Raw genomic sequence first — 27,291 nt, 5'->3', positions numbered from 1 at the left:
GTGATTTTAATGAATCAAAAGCACTTCATCAGTGCAGTTGGAGGGAAAGTATGGTCAAAGGTTTCCAGAACCCTGTAATCGTTAATTAGCCCCAAACCTCAAAGTTCCATAATTGGGGAAAAATCCACCTTTAAAACAGGTTTGTGTTAAGTGTCTTCTCAGTTAGTAGTAATGAAGTTAAACAGATGAAGTGGACAGTATCTCTTCAATACATGCAAGCTGTCTTTCATGGTATTGAACATATGTTTTTCACATGAGGAAGATCTTCTATTTTAGGGATATAGGGTAGGTCACAGTTAAGTTACCTGCACGTTAACAGATGTATTAGTTATCAGCTTATTATAAGTAGCTATTTTATGTCAAATTTTGGACCCAATCTACTTGAAGAAGTTTCTGCCTTTCTTCTAGAGCCTGTTTAAAGGTAAATCCAGTTGGTACCTCAATAATACTGCAACTGTCCCAGTTTGCTTTTCTATTTTGTGCTATTTCTGTTTTCTTCTGGAATCTCTGAATCTTTCTTCCCTTTAAATAGAAGTGCTGCTTTTAATAGATGTCTTATTTGCCATTAGAGGTCACTGTTGAGATACCTATTTCTTCAGTTTTCTCTTGAAAGAGAAGCAAACTGTGTGGGCAGTAGGAATTTGTTACAGAATGTTTGCCTGTGGACCCTCAGACAAATGGACATGCTGATTGCTTGGAAATCTTAGACATAATCTGTAGACCACAGCTTGAAAACCACTGCTGTAGATGAGTGATGGCCTCACCTCATCCCCTGGTGACCTCACCTTGGTTTCCCAAATAAAATCCACAAAGGATTTTTCTAGTCCAATCACAACAGCCCTCCTTGGGGTCTGTGTTATTCACTTTAAGTTCAAAACTAAACCCACAGGTCTTCCCTCCAGTCTTGAGCTGGGTACAGTGCAAACTTCCCTCCTCTGGACAGAGTCCTTCCTGCCTTAGCAGGCTGCTCCCTGCCCTTCCTAGTTTGAGCAATTCCCCTGCTCTCATGGTCTTCCTTGCAGGAGCCTCTTTGCAGCCCTGCAGTTTCATTACACATTCCTAAGCTCCTCACCCCACCCCCCCATTGCAGCCACCATCTGGTCTTTATAGGAAACTTCTTGTTTCCCCTCATGTGGGGCTCATGATGTAATCAGGATTGGCTTGGCCCTGGGTGCTCTAGCCCAGAGGGCAAGCCACCCTGTTGCAATTAACCTGTTGCATCATGACCTGCTCCTGCACTTGAGTCTTTAGTGACTAGTCATCTGAAACTTCTCTGTTGCCTTCTTTCCTTTTTATCTGCTCTCCGACTCTCTTGCTGAGTCCCTCCACTACGGTCTTTCTGCGTTTCTTGTCTTATAATCCCCTCCTCTTCCCTTGTCACCATTGAAAAGTCTTCTGTCTTGTATGCTGTCTGTAATCCCTCCACCTGTCTCCTTGATTCCACCCCCTCCTGAATACTAAGATCCCTTAATCACTTTCACTTTCTTCCTAGTCTTCCTTCAATTTCTCTCTCACCTCTGGTTCCTTCCTTTCATAGTACAAGCAAGCTCTCTGGCCTCGATACTAGGAAAGCCATCCCTTGACCCCACTTGCCTTTCCTGCTGCTGCCCACTTCTGAACTAATAAAATGTGCCATTCACAACTACTTTCTTGAGATGCACTCAAATTTAATCTTGGCTCCCTTCTGCCTGCTCCACTCCTTTGAGACGGCTCTTGTCAAGGTCTCTCTTGTTCCTGTTGTGTTTGACGCGATCGTTCCTGCCTTCTCAGTATTTTGTTGTGCTAGTCTTCCGTGACATTCTTCTCCCCAAGCTTAACCTCTGTGGACATTTCTTTGGTGTCTTTCAGTGGATCTTTCAATGAAGTTTCACTGGTGACAATTTCCTGTCCTTGCCTAATGGAACTAAGGGTTGGCTCCATTGCTGCTACACTGATGGCAAAAATTGAGGCTAATTCTAAAAGTGGGCAAGGACTTTGCCAGCATGTACCTAGCACTGTGGGACATCTGTCCAGTTTGGTCCTTTGGGGTGGCACCACAATATAATTTATAAACATTGGCGAATACAGTTGTATTTGTGACACAAGGCTCCAACAAAGGAACTGTGTTTTTATTAATGCAGTGTGCAGTGGACGCTTTGTGGGGGTAGTGACTAAATGCATATGCTAAACTTTAAGTGTGTGATGTCTGTTTTCTTGAAAATTGCAGGTTAAATACCATATTGGCTTTTGTGTTCATTGCACTAGAAGAAAAACTTGACCCTGTGATGTGGTACAGATGGTAGAACTTTCACTTTTATTTATTTATTTTGACATGAAGCAGGAGCTTGTAGAAAGAAACAGATGAATGGCACACATGTGAAAGAGTATTGGGTTCCAAGGATATGAAATTACCCAAGTTTTTACGTGTATAAATTAGACACAAAATACAGTGTCAGTAAATTTTCATGCACATGGTATGGAACCTAAGCTGATTCTACATCACTGGGAAAGAGGTATATGATGATATTTCCTATGTATTTACTGTTATACTTGGACTTTTCAGAAAAATTTAGTTTGATATTCTTGTTGCAGGTGCCGTTTCTAAAAATTAAAACTTCAGACACATTAGTTCAATCCTTCTCTTTTTGTAAGTCAGTATAAAATCTAAATATTTTCCTGATTCTGTATTCAAGTACACCTAAAGATGAATGTGTGTAGTTTCACAGGCAGCTATTTAGAATCGGCGTATAGTATGATAAATACATTTACGATAAAACTATTTCTCTCCATCTCCATGTGTATGTCCAGGTTATAGAAAAAGTAAACTATTGAAAATCCTAATATTGTCAAGTACAGACTACTTTGAGTTTCCCACTTCAAAATCAGTGGGAGTTCTGTATGAGTAAAGTGTTCTAGGATTGAGCCTTTTAAAATTCATTTCATGTAAATAATTGTAGAGGTATGTGAGAATCCCACTCACAACCTGTTTTAAAAAAAAATATTAACTATGGGCTGGATCGGTGCCTTGACTTTTCTACAAAAGGAGGAGCTGAATTGCAGAGATGGCGTATGTGTGGAGAAATATACCGACTTGTGCTATTTTCTCCCTTCACTCTTCAGTGCCTATGGTTACCCCTTTGAGAGCACACTGCAATAGTTAGGCTCTGTGAGGGTGGATAACAGGAAAGGCCATATCAGATTAGTTCCATTGATCCATTTTGTCTGTATTGTGTCTCCAACGATGTCCTTTCTCAGTACTGGAAGTTCAGGATACCCTATAAAGTATAATTACACAATAACCTGTGTCTTCCTAATCACAGGTAGTGAGTGAGTGGTTGTAGGAGGATCACTCTCCATTGCATGGTTTCCCATGCCCATGTAGAATATCTGCCTAATGTAGTGAAAAGCCTTCTCCACCCCCTAAACAGGGGTGGTGTCAGCAGTATGCTGGGAGCCACTGGCAGTATGTCTTATGAAAAACTGTACTGCCATGGAGGTAAGGAGAACTAGTTTGAGGCACAGGCCATACTAGGAGAGCCTGTGATATGTGGGGTTGGAAGCTTAATTCCCTTTGTGTGTGGGTGCTGAGGGGACATTCTGGCTCTGTTCTGTAACCATGGCAAACTATGTCAAATTGTGCTAAATGGAAAAGGTGTGAGCTGTTCCTTTTATAGTCTACAGGTAAACCAAACTGTAGTGCAAAGCGAGTACAACAGATTCTTCACAAAGGTTATAGCCCTGATCATAACTAATGGAAAATTACAAGAAATGTATGCAGAAAAACAAACTAAATATTATGAACCATGTATTCTGGTGTCTCATAGTTTTGCTTTCTTCATATTCCAAGGTTCAAAATTCTACAGTAACCAAATGCTGCCTGAAAGCATAACAAATATGTAGCTTCCTTTTTAGATGTGGATGTAGTAGCTGAAATGCAAATGACCTTGACTTGCGAGGAATGACGTTCGCCATTTACTCGGGCCCTGGCACTCCTGAGTCTCTAGTTATTCCCTCTTCTATGGACCATTTGTCATGCCTTGTGCTAAAGGTTTTGTATATGGCATTTAAAAAATTAAAATATGGGGGAAATATGCTAAATAAGTAGTGGCATGAAACATTGGAATTCAGTGTAAATGTATTTATAACAAGGAGGGTTGATTTATAGCTTTTTTTTCAAGACCGTTTGTCAGTTTACTGTGCAGTCACATGAAACATTGTCTCCTAAAAGGTCATGTTTAAACTATTTTTGAGATCTGACAGGTATCAGTTAAACAATATGTAGTCTGGTAGTACTAGTGGTTAGTGATGTGAGCTAAATTAGTTGCTTCTGGTGGAGTCTTAAATTGGGATTTATTATTAACAGGATTCCATGATTCCTTAAATAAGATGACTCCTGTGGGACCTTCCCCACACACTCTAGTCCCATCCCATGCTACTGAAATGTAAAGGCATGGTGCTGATTGGAATGAGAAGACTTTTGTGTGTGTGGTACATTTGTAATGTAGGTTTCCTTGTTGCGTATAAGTAAGCTGGTAAATCGCTTCAGTTGAAATGAGTAATTTTCACAAAACATCTAATGCATTTTCTAGCACAAAGTTGGAAATATTTCTACCCTGCACTATAGAAGCGGTTGGGGAATAGAGCAGAAACACCTTTATTTCTCCAGTAACTTAAATGTTAGTTTTCAGAATAACTTAGAAGAGAATAAAACAGCAATTCTCCCCTCCCCCCCCCCCCCCAAAAAAAAAAGTTGTATAATCTTGTCAACAAAAACACACAGCTGCCACAACCACTTGCTGTTAGGCAATGTACTTTTCACACTAATTTCTTTTTGCAGTGTCCCTAGTACACAGCTATTCTCTTAAAACTCTAACAACTTTTTAAGCATTCTTCTGAGAGCCCAGTATGTGTTTGTCCTTTCTTCTGCCCTTCACTAGATGGCACGTTATCCCCATGCTCTTACATGCCTTTCCTATGTTCTCAGCACTTCTCGGACCCCAGCTGCTAAATTAAAACTTATTGATATATTGCTTTTTTAGCACAGTAGCACATCATTGAACTATAGGATAATTTAGAAAATATGTTCCTAAAAGCATTCTGGAAACTGCAGTGTTTCTGTGGAAAATTGTATAAACAGTTCAGCTGGTTTCTGTAAAGAGCTGAAGATTAGGGAATCAGGAAGTATCTTGTTTTAATTTGTTCAGTACAATTCATCCTTTTTGGGGGGTATAAATTACATAGTGGAATCTGCATTTGTATTGTATGTTAGTTGGCAAACTTCTTTGGGACAGGGACTCTTTCTTCCTCTTCTGTAATGCACCAAGCATGTCAGTGCTCAATGAATATTTTAAGAATAAAACTGCATTCTCCCTTTGCTAATTCCCCTCTCATTTCTGTGAAGTAGATTTTCTCTCTCAGTAACTGAGAAGTAACCTTGTTCAATGAAGCAAACAAAATTCCAGCTCTTTAAATGCTGTTATACAGGGTGCACAGAATTAATTTTCAGTTGTTTAGAACTTGAGATCTCAAAGTGGTGAACTCTTCAGGACCGATACTGTGAATCTTTACTTACATGAGTAGTTCCACTGAAGCTAAGGGACTGGCAATAGTTTTGCAGGATCAAGCCCCTTAATTGTGTGACCCTTGAGTTTAATTACTGTAGAAGAGATGGGAATAAGTGGTTTCAAAAGTCTCCTATTGAGCTGTCTTTTAAATTGTATTTAGCAATGTATAAGTAAAGCAATTTAATGAGAAACTGATGTATAACCTTATAAATCTTAGTGCTATTTGTTGTCAGAAAAAATAATCCTCATAGCTCTTATGGAAAAATACTCTCAATCTTAAAAGGTTTGGAGTACTACTGAACTTCAAGTTCTTAAGTACCACATAATTAATTAGTTTTTTGTTTGAGAACATGGATAATCAGTTAACTGAGTCACTGTGAAAAAACTAATGACCCTTCTTTGCATGTAAAGATTCTAAAAACTCTGAATGTGGCAGTGAAAAGACTAATCTTAGTTTTATATACTTAAAATTCTTAATTCACTTATGGCCTGATTCAAAGTTCTTTGAAGCCAATGGGAAGAATTTGAATCAGTTCCACATGTGCTGACACCTAAATAATCAGCTTAGCCATGCACTGTTTTATGAATAGATGGATGTTGTATATAGTACTTTTTCATGCAGCAAAAGGGCAATATTTTGTACTTTAACCTGGGATAAATAAATTTTATCAGGAATGTTTATCTTGTTCTTAGTTTACATAACAAGAGAAGGGTTTTTCTTGTTGAGAGGCTTATATATTTACTAAATCCCTTCAACTGTACAGACTGCCTTAAAGATGGGTATTGATTTTAGTCTAATCTCTCTCTGGAAAAAAATCCTTATTTTTAGTTTAACAAATGTAAGATGTTTTGACATGGGTATTGTAGTAAGAACAGCTTTCATCCTTAGTGAGTATAAAAAAGATTTGTTTGAAACTTCTGTAACTTGTATAAACATTAAAATATTTTATATGTGTAGAAGAATGAGACTTGTCAATGTGAGAACCTAATTAAAGCCCCAGTCTTGCAAACACTTGGTCAAGCTTAATTTTAAACATGTGAGGAAGTCCTCTGTAGTTGGTTTGGATTCCTCAAAAGTTTAAGTGAAGCACTTGAGTAAATGTCAGCAGGAACAGATACATGATATACAAAGATCATATGGATTTTTTCACTCCCGTAAGTCATCAAGTGCTGCAGTACCGCCATGATCATCATATAAAACAATAGATATCCACTGAAGCGAGCCCACTATCAGAGTTGGGATTACTGAAAAATAAAGGCATCTGAGAATAGTGTTCACCTCAATCTCTGCACATGCTATCCAGACACATGTTCTCTTGTTCCCCATTTTTCTACTTCTCCATCTCTCCTGGGCAGTCCTTACCTGCTTGGGGCTCTGATCTCAGTGGCAGCTCCTGACTCCTCTCCTGTTAGTGGCTCTTGCAGCCACCACCTTAGCCTACAGTGGGACATCTTAAGTTGTAGTGATGCTAGCTCTTGATCTCTAAGACAGAGGTTTAATTTATTTCCCTTCAGTAGTAGTTTCCTAATAGAGGCACTTATACAGGTTCCTTCTGTGGTCTCTTCCTCATTGTATTTTGGAGGTTGAACACCTCCAGAAGCAGTTGGAAATGAGCAGCTAGTCCCATGTGACAGGCGATCTCTGTGCAGGCCACCGTTTGAGAGCCAATAGGCTATATCATTTCATTAGGAGAGATTATGCAATGTCTGTGTGGAGAAGCCATATCGGAACCCCAGAAAAATCACTTTCCCAAATAAACGCATAAGTTTAGCAATAGTGTCTGCCAACCCCAAAAATGCATCTTAAATCTTGGAAGACTGACTGTTCTACGATACTAAAATACGCTGTGCTTGAAAACATGACAAAGCATGCTCCTATAAAGTTGTCATTGACTATATTGGGAACAGGAGCAAGCCCTTTGGGTCTTATTCTTCAAGTTGCCTTTGTTGAACTTCAAAGCCAACATTATTAGCTGGACAAAGTGTCTTTGAAGGTCTGTGCAACATCTAAAGTCTTGGCTAGAAGGAGGGATTTTAGCTCATGTTACAAAGAACCTCTTATGGCTCGCTTGTGTGGACAATTCCTTGTCCCACCATTCTTTTTTCAGAGGATGGTAATTTGTTGTAGTGCCCACGAATGTGTGTGGCCTTCACAGAAACGGTAAAATTCATAAAAGGTAGATTCCTCCTGTTCTAGAATGGTGGACTAGTCAGTACAATCTGACCAGCCACCTCTCTTCAGACTGCTATTGATCCATGGACCATAGCTTGTAAATCCCTGTTCTAAGCCACTTCTGCTCTCATGGAGTGAGGTCAGTTTGGGTCCTGAGCAGTTAAAACCATGTGGCTACTTGCATGTCCGCCAAAGGGGATATGCCTTCATATTTATTTCTTGGGAGTCTTTGGGAACAGTCGAAGCTGTGTAATGCTGGTCATTGCGGGAGAGTTTTCTCTCTCCAAATTAGGCTAGGCATGGGCTTAACCCCCAAAGTCTTTTGAGCTGTTGTGCCAGCTGCCATAGAAATAGCATGTCAGCTGAATCAGTTGGTAGGATACATTTCCTTTGTTCCCCATGTACTTATCCATACAAGCTTTCAGAATGGCATGTGAGGAAAGTAAAACGTTGGAAAATAAAAATGATCTCAATGTGAAATCAGTAGGCTGTAGATATCCTAATATCTCAGAAGCTCAGCTTATATCTACACTGCAATAAAAAAAAAAAAAAACCCTGTGGCTGATCTGTGCAAGCTGAGTTGGGTAGGGACTGTAAAATTTCAGGGGAGACATTTGGACTTGTGTGGGCTTGGGATCTGTGACCCTTCCCCCTTGCAGGGTGTCAGAGCCCAGGCTTGAGCCTGAATATCTACACTGCAGTTTTATAACCCCACAGTCTGAGCCCCACAAGCCTGAGACAAGGCCAGCTGTGAGTTTATGGTTTATTTTATTTTCTTTCTACTCTTTGGAATAAAGATTTTAACTGTGTTAAATTGTGAAATTCTTCAGCTGGTGCTCTTAAATGGTCTCAGTAAAATCATTGCTTCTAGATTTTAAGTCACTTGGGCAGAAGTTTTGCAAGGAAGAGATCCATTTGCCCCTTCAGAAATGGTACATACGTGCATCTGAATTGAGGGCTTCAGCAAACTACATGTTGTCTTGCTCAAGGATTAAATCCTAATGCTCTTTTCCAAAAGAGCATCAGCACCTTATTTCCTTGTGTGCTTGCTCTTTGGAGTCTGACAGGCCTCTGTGAGGGTGTCTATACCGTCCTTCAGTGGGATGTGTAGAGCTGCATAGGGGCTGCAAAGGGAGCTTTTCTTTAGAATTCCCTGTTCCCCTGAGGCTCCCTGTGACCCTGCTGAGAGGTCTGGCTGGAGAGGTTGAGTGAGTTGGGAAGTTGGTGCCACTCCATAATGATAGACTGGCTTATATAGTGATTCATTAAATACATTTCATCTGATTGTGCTGTGAGCTATGTTGGTGGGTATTGTCTGTTTGTCCGTTATGCCATTTACAGGAGACTTTAAGAAATACTCTGCACACAATAATACAAATGGTCAGCAACAAACTTACTAACTCAGGAGGCTAAGATATATGCACGGTTAGTTCTTCTTCGAGTGATTGGACATTTCCATTCCACAATAGATGTGTGTGTGCCAGGTGCAGTTCTTGGAGATTTTTCCCTCAGCAGCACCTGTCAGGGCAGTGTGAGCCTTGTGCTACTGTATGCAGGTATAAATGGCTGTGCTGTTCCTGATCCCTCTTCCCAGCTTTTCTACTGCCAGTGACGGTTGTTGGAGCTCTGATCTTTTTGTCGGCAAGTCTTCCCTCTTGTAGCGTGTATATAGTACCCGTAGAGCGTTGTGGACTGAGATGTAGGTGGTCTGGTGTAGTAGCCAGAGCAGGAATCTGGTCTTGTGGGCGGAGCAGGCATCCAGGTTTGGGAATGAAGCCCAGGGTCAGCATCACAGTCAGCTGCCAGTTACCAGAGCCAAGGGTCAAGCCAGACTCAGAATCAGGAATCAAAGTTGAGGGTCAGAGCTGAGGTCAGATGCCAGAGCCAAGGGTCAAACCTGAGTCAGGGTCAGAAGTCGGAGGCCGGGGTTGGAGCCAGGACTGGTCACTGAGGATTGGAGGCGAGTCAAGGATCGAGCACTTAGCAGGAGGATGCTGGAAACAGGAGTGAAGGCAGAGGTGAGGCAGGAGCAGGAATCGGGAACGGGGTTGGGTTCAGGAAGCAGGCATAAGCAGGGTGCAGGAAACCAGCAGCAGGAAACCAGCTTGTTGCTCGGACAAATTTCCTGTGCTGCCTCCTGGCTTAAATAGCATGTTGGACCAATTAGTGGAGCCAGGCAATCCTCCAGTCAGAGCTCCTGTGGGTGGTGCCTTGGCTAGGGCTATAGTCCTAATAGCTTCTCAGCCCACTGGGTGGAGACTAGGATGTGTCTGCTGTCTGGGGGTTCCAGGCCTCGGTTCAGGACATCATATCAAGCTGGAGTTTAGTCTAGCAGTGTGTTTGTACATATGTAGATATAGGATTAAATTTAGGATAATTTTATAGATTAGGGGTCTCAGGTGGGTAGCAAGGATGGTACCAGACTAATGCCTTATTCTCCTGGCTTCAAGGCTTGTTGCTCACGTAACAAAATTATGCCAGTGAGTGACTCTTAATGCAGCTGCCTTAAGTATCCAGGAGAGGCACATATGAGTGGTAAATGCCACATTTGTAGAGGTTTCAAACCCAGATTGAAAAAGGACAGGGCTGCCAGACTCAAGTACCTGCTCATGGAGTCTGCGCTTTGCCTGTCATCAGAACCTTCCATCTAAGAATGGATATTGGCACGTGTGAGTTGGTTTGGGGTGCTCCCACTGTTCTGACAGAATCCAGAGGCAGATTCTCATCACAGTACCTAAGAAGAGACAAGATAAGTCTCCCCAAGACACAGTACTGCGGCTTTTGAAAACTACTGTGAAGGTACCAAGCAGAGACGAGAGCGCTCAAAAAGAGGCAGACGCAGTCCGGAAACCAGGAAGGATTGCTGATTCCAGAACCCTGGAAGGTCTGACACCAATCCCTAAGTGATTGGTGCACCTTTAGATACCACAGACTCAAGAGTCCTTTCCAGTGCTGTCTATACCCAGAGTTTTCAAGACAGCCAGAGTGTTGCTTAACCTGTTGGTGCTGGCTTCCTCTAGTATTCAGGAATCTCTTCTGGTACTGGGATTGGAAGCGCATGCTTCTATGGTCCCAGCTCCAGCCCCAGAGCAGTGTTTGCTACTGGTGGCTTCTAAATTTGCTGCTCCCCTCTATAGGATTCTATCTATGGAGAACCCAGTAGTGATCTTGCTGGTAGCCCCATCTCCAGACTCTCTGAGTCAGACCTCCCATTGCCGACGGGGTCAGTTCCACCGTGGTGTGAGGAAGTGGACTCCTCAGTAGACTCCAAGGTTGGATCATATGCGTTTTGACCCGAGTATGCCCCAGTGGGATGCTGGCCTCTCTGATACCAGCCACAGCCTCCACACTCTGACCAATGGCCTGTATCTATCTGGGTCCTGCCTCCATGTCAGTGGCCATTTTGGATGCCTTGGGACTCCCCTCCACATTTTAGAGCCTCTCCTGTTCTTTCCTGCCCTTCTACATTGGCTAGGTGCTGGAAGCATCTGCAGCAAGGTCAGTCTTCCCTCCAGTGGGACCAGTACTGTGCAGGGGAACCACGTGCTTGGGACTCTCCTGTAGAGGATCTGGATGCAGGGACTCTGCAGGACCCTCTAGGGTAGCTCTCCCTATTAATGAGGCTCTCCTGAAACCTGTCAGGTTTTTATGGCAAACCCCATCTCCCCTGCTTTCCACTCCTTTATCAGTGGGAGGAAAATATGTCCCTTCGCAGGGATTTGAGCACTTCTATAACAACCCTCCTCCAGGCTCTCTGGTAGTCTTTGCTGCTGACAGAAAAGAGAAAGGGACACCAGGCCTCTAGACGGAAAGGAAAAGAAGCAAAAAAGCTAAACATTTCTATAGAAAGCTTTATTCCACAGGAGGTTTATATCTTATGAAGCAGCAGTGTTTGCTGGGTCGATACAATTTCACCCTGTGGGGTAATATCCTGAAGTTCGAAGACAAGCTCCCTGATGAGACAAAGCACAAGTCACTGCTATGGTGGAGGAGGGCAAATCAGTTGCCAAAATAGCATTGCAAACAAGCATGGATGCGGCAGACACTCCAGCTTGAATTATGGCTTCCGCCATCATTATGCAGCATTCATCTTGGCTGCAGGTGTCAGGTCTCCCCCTGTGGTGCAACAAACCATTCAAGACCTCCTAGTTGAAGAACCCTTGCTCTTTTCTATTAAAACAGATGAGAGGCTTCATACCTTGAAAGATTCAAGAGTGACCCTTAAGGGGATTTATACACTGGTAACAAAAAGAAAACCATTCTGCCCACAGCTGTCCCAGTGGTTTCAGCCCTTCTTGCCGCATACCCAGGATCTGTTCAAAAAGAGAAGCAGAAGTTACAAGAGGCATCCTCCCCCCTCTTCTGCTGCAGCTCCCAGTTCCTGCAGGCAAACTGGGTTCTCTGAGCAGTCATTTTGATGTTCTGGTCTAGAACGGTCTACCAGAGTGCCATCTATCTCCACCCCAGTTTTTGCCAACTGCCTATCCCACTTCCTAATTGCTTGGACCCACATCACCACGGATCTGTTGGTTTTAAGCACAGTCGAACTAGGTCATTCCCTTCAATTTACGTAGCATGTGTTATCCGTTCGTTAGATCCCAGGGACTGGTATGCTGCTCTCAACTTAAAGGACACTTATTTTCATGTGGCAATTCATCAGAATCACAGAAAGTTTCTCAGATTCTCGGTCAATGGATCCCAATACCAGTTTGCAGTACTACCTTTCAGCCTGTCAGCACCTTCTCTCCTATTCGCAAAATGCATGGCTGCGGTAGCAGCATTCTTGTAAAGGTTGGAAGTCCACGTGTTCCCCCCACTTGGACAGCTGGCTGGTCCAGGTCTCAAATGCTATCCAGTGTAACAACTATTCATTTTTGATGCACTGGGGCTCCTAATCAATACAGAGACCTCTTTGAATAGGCATCAGCATAAAATAGAATTCATTGATGCAGCCCTGGACTCAACAAAGGCCAAACAATGCAGGTCATTCCTCTAAATCTAATAGTAAACGCTTTCACTATGGTTCAGAATTGCCTCAGACTTCTAGGACACATGGTGGCATGCACCTACATGGTGCAGCATGCCAGGCTACACCTCAGAACTCCAGGGTTGGTTGTAATTACTGCCCAATCATCCTATGAGCATAGTGATTCAAGTAACTGCTCTGGTCTTGTCCTCCCTGAACTGGCGAGTAGAACTGCAAATCTTTGCAAGGGAGTTCTTTTCCCCCTCAGCAACTCCAGTCAGATGCACATCTAGGTTGGGGAGCTCACTTAAGTCCCCTTCAGACTCAGACCTTTTGTCTCCATATTGTAGCTCTTACGGCTAGCTTAGCCTTTTTATTTTACTCAGCAGTAACAAGAAACCTGCAGGCCTGTACCTTGTAAGACAGGGGTGGCCAACATGTGGCTCCGGAGCCACATGCAGCTCTTCAGAAGTCCAATATGTGGCTCCTTGTATAGGCACAGACTCTGGGGCTGGAGCTACAGGTGCCAACTTTCCAGTGTGCCGGGGGGTGCTCACTGCTCAACCCCTGGCTCTGCAACAGGCCCTGCCCCCGCTCCACCCCTTCCTACCCCCTCTCCTGAGCTTGCAGTGCCCTCACTCCTTCTCCCCGGCCCCCGAGCCTTCTGCACTCCATGAAACACCTGATCAGGAGGTGTGGAGAGGGAGGGGGAAGCGCTGATCAGCGGGTCTGCCGGCGGATAGGAGGTGCTGGGAACGGGATGGGAGAGCTGATGGTGGGGCTGCTGATTTATTACTGTGGCTCTTTGGCAATGTACATTGGTAAATTCTGGTTCCTTCTCAGGCTCCTTCTCAGGCTCAGGTTGGCCACCCCTGCTGTAAGACATTAGCTGAAGCAAGTTTGTATAAGTATAGTAGGCCTATGATTCTTAGCATAGATAAAATGGCCCAACAGTTACCCCAAATTTGGGGGAATTGGGAATAGCTTGCTCAGTAAAGGGAGTTGAACATAATGGTACCAGGCAACCACAGGAACACTTAACTGATATTTTAGGATAGAATCGTTGGCAGAGGTCTAACCACAAACTTGCTTGAGCAATAGGTGAGATGTGATATTTTAATACCATTTAATTCATTGTTAACCTATAGGATAAGTGCTCCCCAATATTATGAGGGTGAGGACGTTCAATTTGGACACTGAAGGCTGGGCAGCGGAATGAATATTCATGATAGTGCCAAGCCCTATAATAGGCTAAGCCACCATGTAGTGGGGGCTAGCTTTCTATTGTTGACCTTTCAGCTCTTCATTGTGATCTACCACCAATCTTTGGGCATTGGGGAACCTGGAGCATTGGAGTCACTTGGAATTCCCGAGACTTGTGTCTCTCACCATCAGGTTCCCAAGGGAGGATGTGAGTATATAAGCATATGCAGGGAATGACACCAAAGGTATCCCTAATATTGTGTTACTGCTATCTGGTTATGAGGTTTGAAGCTTTCCTGTCTTTACTGATAGTTTTAATAAAAATAGCCAAGGCTTTGCTTTGTCCTCAATGTGAGTGTCTTTACACCCCGCGGTTCCCTACAAGATATTGAACTTGTCAGTTTTAATTCTGTGGAGCCTGATTCTGGGATGAAAACCCTATTATCCCTAGCTCATTAATTAATATCAGTTGGTAATCTGTATAATTATTAAGCATTAAAAGGATCAGGCTACAATATAAATATCAGGGAGCTTTGGGCTATCCATTTAGCTTGTGTGGTATTCCTTCCACATATCAAGTGGCGGAATTTGTTGGTGCTATCTCTCATCTATTTAGAGACAATGCCAGATTTAGGTGGATGGTCCTACAATTTGTTGGTGCTCACAGACAACACAGCAACAGTGTTCTATGTGAACAAATAAGGGGGGAGCATTTGACAAGGTGTTGCCACGAGGTAATGCTACTTTGGAATTTCTGCATGACCACTTCTATCAACCTGAGAGCTGCTTGCCTTCTGGGAGTTCAAAACGCTCTTGCAGGCCTCCTGAGTAGGTTGTTTGCAGGTCTCTCTGCCTTGATGTGTCCAGGTCTGTTGTGTTTTTTTTTTGTTTTTTTTAAGCGGTGTGATAACATCCCAAGTGGACCTGTTTGAAATAAGAGCAAACAAAAAAGTCATCTTTTTGTTCCTGAGCGGGTCACAGCCCAGATTGACTGATAGATGCTTTCTTCCTACCCTGGTCCAAAGGCCTGCTGTATGCCTTCCCTCTACTTCCACTTCAGCTGAGTCTTGTCCAAAGTCAAGCAAGATTCTGCTCACCTTATTCTAATAACCCCAGTGTGGCCCCTTCAGCATTAGGTTTTGACTCCACTAGCCCTATCTGTCAGACCTCCAATGCCAGTCTTGAGGGATATGGATGTGATCTCACCGACTATCGCAGCTTGCTTCATCACAACCTTCAGCCTTCCAGCTGACAGTGTGGATGTTTCATGGCTGACAACTTCGGAAGGAGTTTGCTCTAAGGGGGTACAGGAAGTTCTGCTAAATAGTAGGAAGCCTTCAGCTAAGTCTATGTACCTTGTTAAATGGGGGAGATTCTCCGTTTCGGTCAGTACAAAGAGGCATGCCCCCAGCTCAAGCTCTGATTTGCCTTATCTTGGACTTTCTTTTGTTTCTGAAACAAAACTTAGCTGATGTTCCATACGAGTCCATCTGGCAGTTATTTTTGCTTTCCAACTTCCTGTGGATAATCAGTTTTTTCAAACCCTGTGTCCATCAGATGTCCAAAAGGTTTGCTCAGATTATAGCAGGTTCACAGGTTGGCTCCACATTGGAGTTTAAATTTTAATTCTAGCAAAGTTGATGTGTCTCCTGCTGTCTGTCTCCCCCTTGGAGACACTAGTGATTTGTTCTCTGTTGCACCTGTGTGAAGGTGGTTTTCTTGGTTGCTGTAACCTTGCTCAGGAGAGTTGGGGAACTTCAAGATTTAGTATCAGAGACTCCCTAGACAATTTTCTTTAGGGACAGGGTTTTCTTTCACTCACCCAAAATCCTGTCTAAAGTGGTTTCTGATTCTCATATTAATCAAGTAATATATTTACTGACTTTCTTTCAAAAACCTCATGTTAGCAGAGCTTTGGTTCATTACCTGGATTGGACTAGGTCTTTCAGGTCTTCGTCTCGGCTCCTTATTGTGGTTTCAGACGGAGTAGAGGGCCACCCAGAGGATCTCTTCCTGGATTTTCAGCTGTGTTTGTTTATGCAGCTGACTTGGCTGATATTGCCCCTTGAAAGAAAGTTGCCAGGTCACAGCTAACTTCCGCTGCCTTTCTGGCTCGTCTACCTGTACTGAATGGTTGCTAGACAGCAACCTGGTCATTAGTCCATACGTTTGCCTCTCACTATGCTTTCTCTTATCAATCTAGAGACAGTGCCAGATTTGGGCGGGTGGTCCTACAATCCCTGTTCAAGTAGATTCCGAACCTACTTCCAGTTCACACTGCTTGTGTCATAGAATCATAGAATATCAGGGTTGGAAGGGACCTCAGGAGGTCATCTAGTCCAACCCCCTGCTCAAAGCAGGACCAATCCCCCATAGTTGCCCCAGATCCCTAAATGGCCCCCTCAAGGATTGAACTCACAACCCTGGGGTTAGCAGGCCAATGCTCAAACCACTGAGCTATCCCTCCTCCCTCCTGTCACCTGCTGTGGAATGGACATGTGTAATCACTCTCTGTAACTGTCTCTTCTTAAAGTTTGGTAAACTCTTGGTTTTGAACATGTGCAACACATACCCATTCCGCAACCCCTCTTCCTTCCCTTCCATATTGGAGCCTTTCCAATATAAAGGAACTGAGGGTGGCTGGGAGCAGTGTGGCCCTGTGTACCTGCATGCAGTGGTGTGAGGCATCAGAGTTGCTCATGCTGGCCCGATGGGTATGGCTGAGGGAAAAATCTCCAACTATGCACAAGGTGCATGCGCACCTTTTGTGGAATGGATGTATGGAACACATCTCCAAGAACAACAGTTACAGAAAGGTAGGTAACTGGTATTTTTTAAAAAAAAAAAAATTAACATGCTTTAGGGAATTTGTAGGGTGATTTGGAAAATAGATTCTTTGGAAGCATTGGGTGGTTACATCAGTGATACCTTTTCAGTGATAACTAGTTTGTAGAATAGAATTGATGTCATACAGCTCCAGTGGCTGTAAGAAGCTTAGTATCCTGTGTGGCATTACTGTTTCTGTGTCCATATAACTAGCCCTGTATCACATTTAGCATAATTTGTGGTGTTAAATTGGACTGATTTATCTAGGAGAGTGAAATAATCTCTCATCCTGTCAAAACGGTCACAAAACGGTCAGACCAAGATTTAATTGCATCAGCAGTTCAGGGGGTTGCATTCTGTCTGCATTATTCTTGGTTTGTGGCTAAATTGGGAAGCAGAAGTACTAGAAAATAATGGTTTCAATCTTTAAGCATTAATACCGCTGATTACAAAAAGCAATGTACTTGCCAACCTATCATGTAATACTACATGTAATAGTAAGAAATCTGTGATGGCAAGAGATATTAACTATGATAATGCCTCTGGTGCAATATTCTGAGGCTTAAAACACCTGTATTATAAAATATCTAAAAATTTAAGTAATCTGTTATGTGGAAAATTGTCATATGCTTTCAAAGCATAGACAGGCAAATACCTGTTATACTTAAACACACGCATAATTCCCATTGATGTCAACAGCTGGGGTAAGAGGGGGGTGTGTGTGTGCGTGCACGCGTATGCACGCTACTCCTGAGGGCACTCTGTGCCAAAACATTTAAAAATTCTGCACACATTTTAAAATTCTTCAAATTTATTTGTCAAATAAATGTGGAGACTCCACCATGGCATTGGGGAGCATGGCTGCAGAGAGGTGGGAGAAGACTTTGCAGCTCTTCCTCTCTTCCCATCCCCCCCCCCCCGCCCCACTGGGACAGACTCAGTGGTGTGGCTGAACCCAGCCTTGACACAGCACAAGGACCGGGCCTGCCCCTTGGTGCCAGCTGCACCAGGTGTGGGCAGACAGGCTCAACGAGGCAGGATCCAAGAGTGGAGGGGTTTAGTGTGGGGGGATCCAGGTGTGAGTTGAGATGGGTCTGTCTGGGGCAATCTGAGTGCGGGAAGCTCAGGGGGGATCCGGGTGCAGGGGGAGATCTGGAAGCACAGGGGCTTGTGGGGGGGGAGGTGTTCTGAGTGCAACAGTAATGGGACTCTGAAGGGGGGTCCAGATGGTTGGGGCTCGGGGGTGGGGTTCTGGGTGTGGTGGGGCACAGAGCTTGGCAGGAAGGTCTGGTTGTGGGGGGCTTAGTGGGGTGGGGATCCAGGTGCAGCTGGTTGGGGCTCAGTGGGGTGGGGATCTGGGTCCGGGTGGCTCATCAGGGTGGTCCAGGTGAAGGGGGAATGGGGCTCATGGGGAAGAGGTTCTGAGTCTGGGGCGGGGGTGAGGCTCGTTGGGAGGGTCTAGATATGAGGGGGGGTCCTGCAAGTACGGGGGTTGGGCAGATGGAGGATCCCTCCCCCTGAAGCTGAGGAGTGATGGGCGCAGGAAGCGGGAAGAGGGGGTGGAGGGAGAAGTTTGCAGAGCTTCCTGCAGCTGGGGGAGAAATCTGGGGATGGGTCTGACCCAACCCCGGATGCCATGCAGGGGAAGAGGAAATCCCGTCCTCCCCAGCCCAGCCAGAACTAGCAGCTGAGCCCAGCACAAGGATAGATGTTAAATGATCTGGAGGATGGTGTGGATTGCACTCTCAGCAAATTTGCGGATTATACTAAACTGGGAGGAGTGGTAGATACGCCAGAGGGCAGGGATAGGATACAGAGGGACCTAGACAAATTGGAGGATTGGGCCAAAAGAAATCTGATGAGCTTCAATAAGGATAAGTGCAGGGTCCTGCACTTAAGACGGAAGAACCCAATGCACAGCTACAGACTAGGGACCGAATGGCTAGGCAGCAGTTCTGCGGAAAAGGACCTAGGGGTGACAGTGGATGAGAAGCTGGATGAGAGTCAGCAGTGTGCCCTTGTTGCCAAGAAGGCCAATGGCATTTTGGGATGTATAAGTAGGGGCATAGCGAGCAGATCGAGGGACGTGATCGTCCCCCTCTATTCGACATTGGTGAGGCCTCATCTGGAGTACTGTGTCCAGTTTTGGGCCCCACACTACAAGAAGGATGTGGATAAATTGGAGAGTCCAGCGAAGGGCAACAAAAATGATTAGGGGTCTGGAACACATGACTTATGAGGAAAAAAGAAAAGGAGTACTTGTGGCACCTTAGAGACTAACCAATTTATTTGAGCATGAGCTTTCGTGAGCTACAGCTCACTTCATCGGATGCATACCGTGGAAGCTGCAGCAGACTTTATATATACACAGAGAATATGAAACAATACCTCCTCCCACCCCACTGTCCTGCTATTGTTTCCTTTTCCCTGCCCCACAGTGATTTACCTCTCTGCCGGCTGCCCTGGGCACCCAAAACATACTGCTGGGAAGGGTCGTCTGACCGCTCTTGTGGCTTCCCTTTCTGCCAGGGAAGCAAAGTCATTTTTCTGCAGGGAAGCAAAGAAATCTGTGGGGAACATAAATTGTGCACATGCACAGTGGCGCAGAATTCCTCCAGGAGTTGTGTGCACACAGCTATTGTAGAACATATGACAATGAGATTTTTTAAAAAATATTCAGATTTGTCTTAATTTCTTTTATTCAGTTTGCTAAATATGTCCTCCCATGAACATAGCCATGAGCAGTGAGTAATATTTATGCAGAGCAATTAGGATATCTGTTAGAGATTCCATTGTTGTGAACACTGTAACTGTGTTTAAAGTCTAGTAAATGACCTACTGTAATGTTCTACCGTGTAAATATTGTGGGCTCGTTTTTAAGGCAGGGGCGTATTGCCTCATTCCATCAAATTCACGAGGCCATGATTTTCTTTTAAGCTCATAATTACTTAAACCTTCCCTCTACTTTTCCTGCTGTTGTCAAAGTTAACATTATGCACCAAGGTGAATAGTGTGGGTACAGTTGCAAGCTTCAGTGCAAATGATTTGTCATTTTTTCTCCAGCTCTAATGTAAACTTTAACTGCATGCTTAAGTTTCTCTTTGTGGGAAAAGAGATTTAAATCTGTACATCTTTTTAACCTTTTATCTGCAAAGGCTTATTCATATCGTGCTGCTGGGTTGGTTTTTCATATTTCTAGATAACCATGCATTGATCTGTTGCTAATCTGATGTAACCTTTTTTGTATGTATTGATCATAGCGCTTTACTCATGGGAGGTGAATCAGAAACTGTCTTGGCTGAACAGTTCATCATTTAAGGCTGAACTTAAATTGTTGTGATTTTAGTTGAATGTTAAATGGACGCCTACTCAGATATTAGATTATTTAAACAGCAGGCTGAAATGGACCATCACTCAGAATGGATTTTTGTTTGTTTTACTAGAGAAGACTTTAAATAAAACTGTCATTTAGGTCTGGATGGCTGAACTATCTATTTTTCTGATGTATATTAATGTAACCATCCAAAAGTTTAGGTTATGTCTGAGAGCCTTGTCTGTGTGCTTGGTGCTGTGCAAACCGAATGGAAGGCATGGTTCCTTACTGTTCTGTAAGCAGAATGATAAGTATTTTGTCATGGTGTTTTTGCCCCCACCTTAATAATGGCGTTTCAGTATTTTAAAATGCTAATGGCATTTTTTAAGAGGACAGAGTGCTGCCAGCAATGGCTTTGAAAATGGACACCAGATAGAGCCCTACTGGCCATCAGCATTTCTTGTGGGGTAGAAATTATTTCATTTGTATTGTGGTGGCACCTAGGATCCCCCAGTCCTGGACTAGGACCATTTTGTGCTAGGTGCAGACAAACAGAACAAAAAGATGGTTCCTTCCCTAAGGGTTTACAATCCAAGTAAGCTGTTGCTCTGAGAATCTTTAATTTTGCAATGCACTTTTTTCCTTACAGCTGTGCCACCAAACATTGCAGATCTGAAGAATTTAGAAGTGCTTAACTTTTTCAACAACCAGATTGAGGAGCTGCCTACGCAGATTAGCAGCCTTCAGAAGCTCAAACACCTGAATCTTGGGTGCGTAGCAGTAAAGCAAAAATGACCACCAAAAAAAAAATGCAAAAACTGTTAGTGGTTAACAGTAATTGAATCTTGCACTTAAAGCTTTCATGTTTTGTAAATAAGATCAATTTTTATGGCACTTGGGATAGCTCTGAAATTATGGTTTCATTGTAGTTGAACCAAAAATTACGTGTCTTAGAAAAACACCAGTTGTGTATTTATTTAATTTGAAACAGTTTGAGGAAGAGACACTTGTGTATGATCTCTTTCACGTTACATTGATGTCTAGTTTGTCAGTAGCAATCCATAATGATCCACTTATTAAATTCAGTTTTAAATCCGTTACATACTATTTCATGCATGTGCAAAATTGTTCCCTTACCTGCTATCTTTATTAAATCTGAGAGTTCTGTGGTCACTATATGATAAAAGATCTAGGATCTGCTTCATGCTTTAGCATAGATTAATTGTCTTCTGAAAGATTAATGTTTGAGTTTTATTTAGGATTTCCATCTGGGTAGTTAGAAACTGGGATTTGTATCCATTGAGTAATGAAGGAATTGCGGTTCTGGTTAAGAGTGGCTTAATACAACAATGATTTCTGTTGAAAGCCTAAAAGGATAAGCATTCATAGAATGGAAGCATCCTTTAGAGGTCACCCCCTTTAACAGTTCTCAAACATATTTCTATCTAATACAGTTGGTGGTTCCTTTCTGCTTAACCACCATTACAACTACTGTTTTTTTTAATGGAGTTTCTGCAAGAAATATGATGATAAAACTAAACCTACAGTAGGGGGACGGACCTTTTTCTGAAACCGTATTGTAGTTGTATTTGGTATGTTTCCTATTTTGTGGGTGCAATTTTATATTTACAGCTTTCTCCCTGTATGAATGAATTTTTATATTACAAACTCAGACCTATAAACAACTTAAGTCAGAGGGAAAGGATGTGTATGCGCTGTTACTTAAATCCAAATAGACTTTAGCTAACAGGCTGCATATTCTCTAATGAGTTGGATAACTCCGTAAGAGATTGATAATTGAACTCCGTTGTTGGCTGCAGTGATATAAATATTTTTTTGGTATTGTCTCCTCGATAAAGAACTTTTGGTTCTTATTTGGTCTCTGGTTGTCTAGCACAGTGGAATATGCTTTGATTCTTGGCAGCCTCCATTGGCTTGGATTTAACAATGAGACTGGATAATTAACACGTTTGCCTGGGAAAGTAACACTCCAACATTCTATGTGCGCGCGCACATATTTTGACGAGGGATACACCTCAAGGTATAGTGCTGCATCATTACTGGGGGAAATAGTTGAATGCTTTCTACATATGATGAAACCAGTAACAAGTTGATTGTACTTAGTTGTAACCAATATACTACTTCCCTGAATTTCTTCCATTAGTGTTGTTTTTAGGGGTAGGAGTGAACGAGTGTTGTGAATTGGCATTCTTGCTGAGGAGTATCCTTAGTCTTGCAAATGGTAAACCAAAGGCTGCCTTCTATGTTAACTTCGTAGTGTAACATTCTACTTCTAATATACAACTTAAGGGAGTCCAATGCCATGGCATCTGGGTGCTTCACATATTTTAAGTATTATAACATAACTAATGTCCCCCTTTAAAAACTGGTAAATTCCTTCAAGGTCCATTTCCCATTAAAGCCCCTGGAAAGGTTTTGATCTCAGGAGTTGGATCAGTCCATTAGTGGCTGCTGCTGAGAGAGATTTTAAAAAAATAAACCACATCAAAAGAAGACCCCACCTTGGGAATGTGATTTATTCCTTTATAGCTAAACTTTTTTGTAGCAGCCCACAGGGCAGCTGAACAATTCATACTCTACACTTCTCCAGCAAATACTCAGATCACTTTGGGTAAAGTACTCCAGCTTCCAAGGTCAACTTTCATTTTTCTGAGGTCTTCTGTATATTTTCCCACCTGCTCTTCTTCGCCAAGTGGTTTAAAAAAAATCTGAATACAACATCCTAGTGCTCCTTGTGTTGCTATTTTCTCTTTTTCTTAGGGATGGGTTTTTGTGATCTTCAGAGCCTGGCCACATCAGGTCAACTGTCACTCATGGGCCACACCCACAGTCAAAAATATTCATTCACACAGAGGAATAAAATTGGCAAATTAACTTTGTATATCCACTGCCTCTGCTTGCTGTTTGTTTACAAATATTTGGCTGCACAAGGCTATATTCATTGCATGAAAAATATCAGCCACTGGCCACTTTTCAACATCTATGTGGAATGGCAGTGGAGGCAGAGAGCATACATACGAATGGCCTTACTGGGTCAGACCAAAGGTCTATCTAGCCCAGTATCCTGTCTTCCGACAGTTGCCAGTGCCAGGTGCCCCAGAGGGAATGAACAGAACCAGGTAATCATCAAGTGATCCATCCCCTGTTGCTTATTCCCAGCTTCTGGCAAACAGAGGGTATGGACACCATTCCTGCCTGTCCTGGCTAATAGCCATTGATGGATCTATCCTCCATGAATTTATCTAGTTCTTTTTTAACCCTGTTATGATCTTGGCCTCCTCTGGCAAGGAGTTGCACACGTTGACTGCATTTTGTGAAGAAATACTTTCATTTGTTTTAAACCTGCTGCCTATTAATTTCATTTGGTGACCCCTAGTTTTTGTGTTATGAGAAGTAGTAAACAACACTTCCTTATCTACTTTCTCTACACCAGTCATGATTTTATAGACCTCAATCATATCTCCCCTTAGCCGTCTCTTTTCCAAGCTGAAAAGTCCCAGTATTATTCATCTCTCCTCCTGTGGAAGCCGTTCCATATCCCTAATCATTTTTGTTGCTCTTTTCTGAACCTTTTCCAATTCCAATATATCTTTTTTTTTTGAGATGGGGTGACCACATCTGCACACAGTATTCAAGATGTGGGTGTCAGAGGAAGTCTTGATCAGGAAGAAACTTTTTTGGGGAGGAAAGGGGGCAAGAGGGGTAAGAATGAGTAACTGCTGGGCTAGAGTGGTAAGTTTACCCCTCGTCCCCCTATACAACTTGGAACAATAGGGCCCAGGCATGCAGCTGGCATCCAGCCTGGTACCTGGATTTGTGCTGGATAAAAGCGTGTCTGAGAAGATAATCACCACCTGAGATCACCAGCTGAAAGCATGTGCCCCCCTCCTGCAGGACAGAGGGTATCTGGAACCCTCAGGCTTGTGTTGCCAGGGTCTGGAAAGAGGCAGGGAGCAACAGTACTTGTCTGAGGGAGAGGCTGCCATCAGTGGTGCTAGTGAGGTGGGGAGGGCACAGCAGCAGGCAGTAGTGGTTGTGAAGGAGCTGTAATGCTCCCCCAGCACTGGGCGGGTGTTTTGATGTGCTAGTGATTTCTATAACTTTTTAGATCAAGAACAGAAATAGCAGTGTTCATGGTGCAACAGAGGCTCCATTACCCAAACAATCCAGGAACATTAAACCTGTATTACAGCAACCTCCCACAGCTACAGCGAAGGATACTCCTTCCCTGCTCCTAACCAATAGAATTACAGTAACATCTAGAGGGCCTTCTCTTAGCTCGGTGACCCACTGTACTATGTGGTGTCACTACTTATAGTTAACAGTACGATTTAATCATGGGTATTTTTAGTAAAAGTCATGGGCAAGAAACAAAAAATCACGGCTCGTGACCTGTCCATGACTTATACCATAAATACCCCTGATGGAATTTTAGGGTGGATGGGAAGCCCCGGGGCCCGCCGCGTCGGCCGCTGCTCGGGCGGGCCCCGGGGCCCGCCGCGTCGGCCGCTGCTCGGGCGGGCCCCGGGGCCCGCCGCGTCGGCCGCTGCTCGGGCGGGCCCCGGGGCCCGCCGCGTCGGCCGCTGCTCGGGCGGGCCCCGGGGCCCGCCGCGTCGGCCGCTGCTCGGGCGGGCCCCGGGGCCCGCCGCGTCGGCCGCTGCTCGGGCGGGCCCCGGGGCCCGCCGCGTCGGCCGCTGCTCGGGCGGGCCCCGGGGCCCGCCGCGTCGGCCGCTGCTCGGGCGGGCCCCGGGGCCCGCCGCGTCGGCCGCTGCTCGGGCGGGCCCCGGGGCCCGCCGCGTCGGCCGCTGCTCGGGCGGGCCCCGGGGCCCGCCGCGTCGGCCGCTGCTCGGGCGGGCCCCGGGGCCCGCCGCGTCGGCCGCTGCTCGGGCGGGCCCCGGGGCCCGCCGCGTCGGCCGCTGCTCGGGCGGGCCCCGGGGCCCGCCGCGTCGGCCGCTGCTCGGGCGGGCCCCGGGGCCCGCCGCGTCGGCCGCTGCTCGGGCGGGCCCCGGGGCCCGCCGCGTCGGCCGCTGCTCGGGCGGGCCCCGGGGCCCGCCGCGTCGGCCGCTGGAAGTCACAGAATCCGTGACTTCTGCAATCTCCGTGACAGACATGGAGCCCTACTTATAGTACACCACTGTCTCTGTTGCAAAAAACTTAGTTGATGTAAACAAGACAAAGGGTGGGAGAGGATGTATTCTCATTTCATAGATGGGGAAGTGAGGCATAGTAAGATCAAGGCCTTGATTCTGGAGAGAGTTCTACTGGAGCGTAACTTTAAGCACATACGTAGTGCCAGTGGGTCAGTCTGTTCTTGTGTTTAAAATTAAGCATGTAAATCTTTGTAGAATTGAGACTTAAGTGATTTGCCCGTGGTCACACAGGAATTCTGGTGCTACAGCAGCACTCTCACAGACATAAAGTGAGTGAACTATAATACTGAAATAAAGAGAACTGTAAACTACATTTTAAGAAACTCTTGCTGCTGCTGCTGCTGCTACAAGCTAATCATGTGTCCTGGATTCATAGCTGCCTGTGTCCTTGAATAGCATTCCACATGGGGCCTACTCTAAGTTACACAAACATGGTGTATTCTCCTCTTCCCCCCGCCCCCCCCCCCACTGCTTTATTCAAGGGAATAAAACAGAACTCTGATCAATTCATACATGCATCAGAACAAATATGTAAATAACTTGGGCATAGAGCTGCTTCTTTATCCATGTGCACATTAATAAAGCTGTGCAACTGGATGCCAACAAAAGAGAAGACTTTTCAAAGAGAGGGAAATACAAACAGCTCTGGTATGTTGACTGGTGTACCTGCTAGGTTGAATGCTATGTGTTTCCAAGTACCAACTCCCAGGCTGATACACCTACTCGTGTTCTCTGTGGCCCTTGATCATGAACTGAAATAATCTCCAGGAAAAAAAAAATACGTGCTCCAACAATTGCTGGCAGCTTTTAAGCTAGCTATAAAATGAGATGACGATGCTTACCTACCTAACAGGAGCGCTCTAAGAAAAAAAAATCCATTGATGTTTGAAGAATTTGATTGCTGGTGATGTGGGGGGGAGAGGGTCTTGAAGCAAGTCTAGCTGTGACTTCTTCCAGGGATCTTGACAGGGTTACTCAGTCTTAGTATATCGTGTGTCATTGTACACTTTACAGGTGTATTGGGTGTCACTTATGCGGAGGGGGACTCACTTTACATGCACTGCACAGCAGCTTTTGATGGGTCTGCTGCTCATCAGAAGATTTCACCACATTATTCAATGGAATATCTAAAATTTCAGTCCTAATTCTTAGTCTCCTACAAATAACTGTAGCTTGAGCTACATCGTTTAATACAGGGTTTTTTTGTATAATTGAGTCAGGCCTCCAGACATGCCTTTTTACAAAAACTCACTCTGACCCTGAGGATTTGAGTAGCCCCAATTTGATACCATGTGATCCAATCTCCACTCTATTCCAGGTTGCTTTGTTTCATTTTAGATGTGAGAGCAGCTTTAGCTCCTTCTGTAATGAACTCCATGAATACTCTCAAACCCTAACCTCATACTTTGGAGTTTTCTCCTTGATCTGTTGCATTAAACAGTCCCCCCACTCCCCCGTTTTTTTTTTAATTATTATTATTCCAGACCCTCCTTGTCCTGGTTCTTTTGGTTAGCTGTCCAGCACGGATGCTTTTTTTAAATTTTTTTAAGGCAGGGCAATTAGCACTGCCTATTCTTAAGGTTGTGTGACACTTCCTATTATAAGACCCTGCTTTCAGTTGTTTAACTTTGCCATACTTCATAACATTTTCAGGGTGGGTGTTGGCCAAAACAGTCTAGTCACTTCTGAGAATAAGTTTAAGGAAAAATACATTTTTGCCAATGTTAAAATCTGGCAGTCCTTTCTTTTGAAAAGCTCTAGTGATCTGATGCTGGAAGTTGAAATTAGGCAGGGAATGGCCTTTGTGTCAAATGTGCTTTTGTCTTTTCCTGTGAAAATCCACCCACATTTGGCCAAGTTAAAAATGTTTTGAAAAATCTTACTTTTTACATGTTCCATAGTTACTTTATAGAGCTTAGCTGCTACCAGGTTCCATGCACATTGGGTATGCTGCAGCCCTACGGCTCCTGGATGTGACCAGACTGTGGACAAGCCATCTCTACACATTCTCCAGAACAGAGAGTCCAGAAACCTCCCTCTCCTGTGTTCTGTGACACACTGCTAACGCACAGGCAGCATGGAGGAGAAAGCAGACT

General features: G+C 44.2%; 1 protein-coding gene across 1 annotated transcript in view; it reads left to right on the top strand.

The window, feature by feature from the left end:
• Positions 1-27,291, top strand: part of RSU1 (Ras suppressor protein 1) — a 187,482-nt gene that overhangs the window by 35,656 nt on the left and 124,535 nt on the right. The window contains exon 4 of the mRNA XM_048838029.2: positions 20,674-20,794. Coding sequence (XP_048693986.1) covers positions 20,674-20,794 — 121 coding nt within the window. The remainder of the gene's footprint in view (positions 1-20,673; positions 20,795-27,291) is intronic.

Source organism: Caretta caretta, chromosome 2 (genome assembly GCF_965140235.1).
Source record: "Caretta caretta isolate rCarCar2 chromosome 2, rCarCar1.hap1, whole genome shotgun sequence".
NCBI lineage: Eukaryota > Metazoa > Chordata > Testudines > Cheloniidae > Caretta > Caretta caretta.
This window is presented reverse-complemented; position numbering and strand designations above follow the sequence as displayed.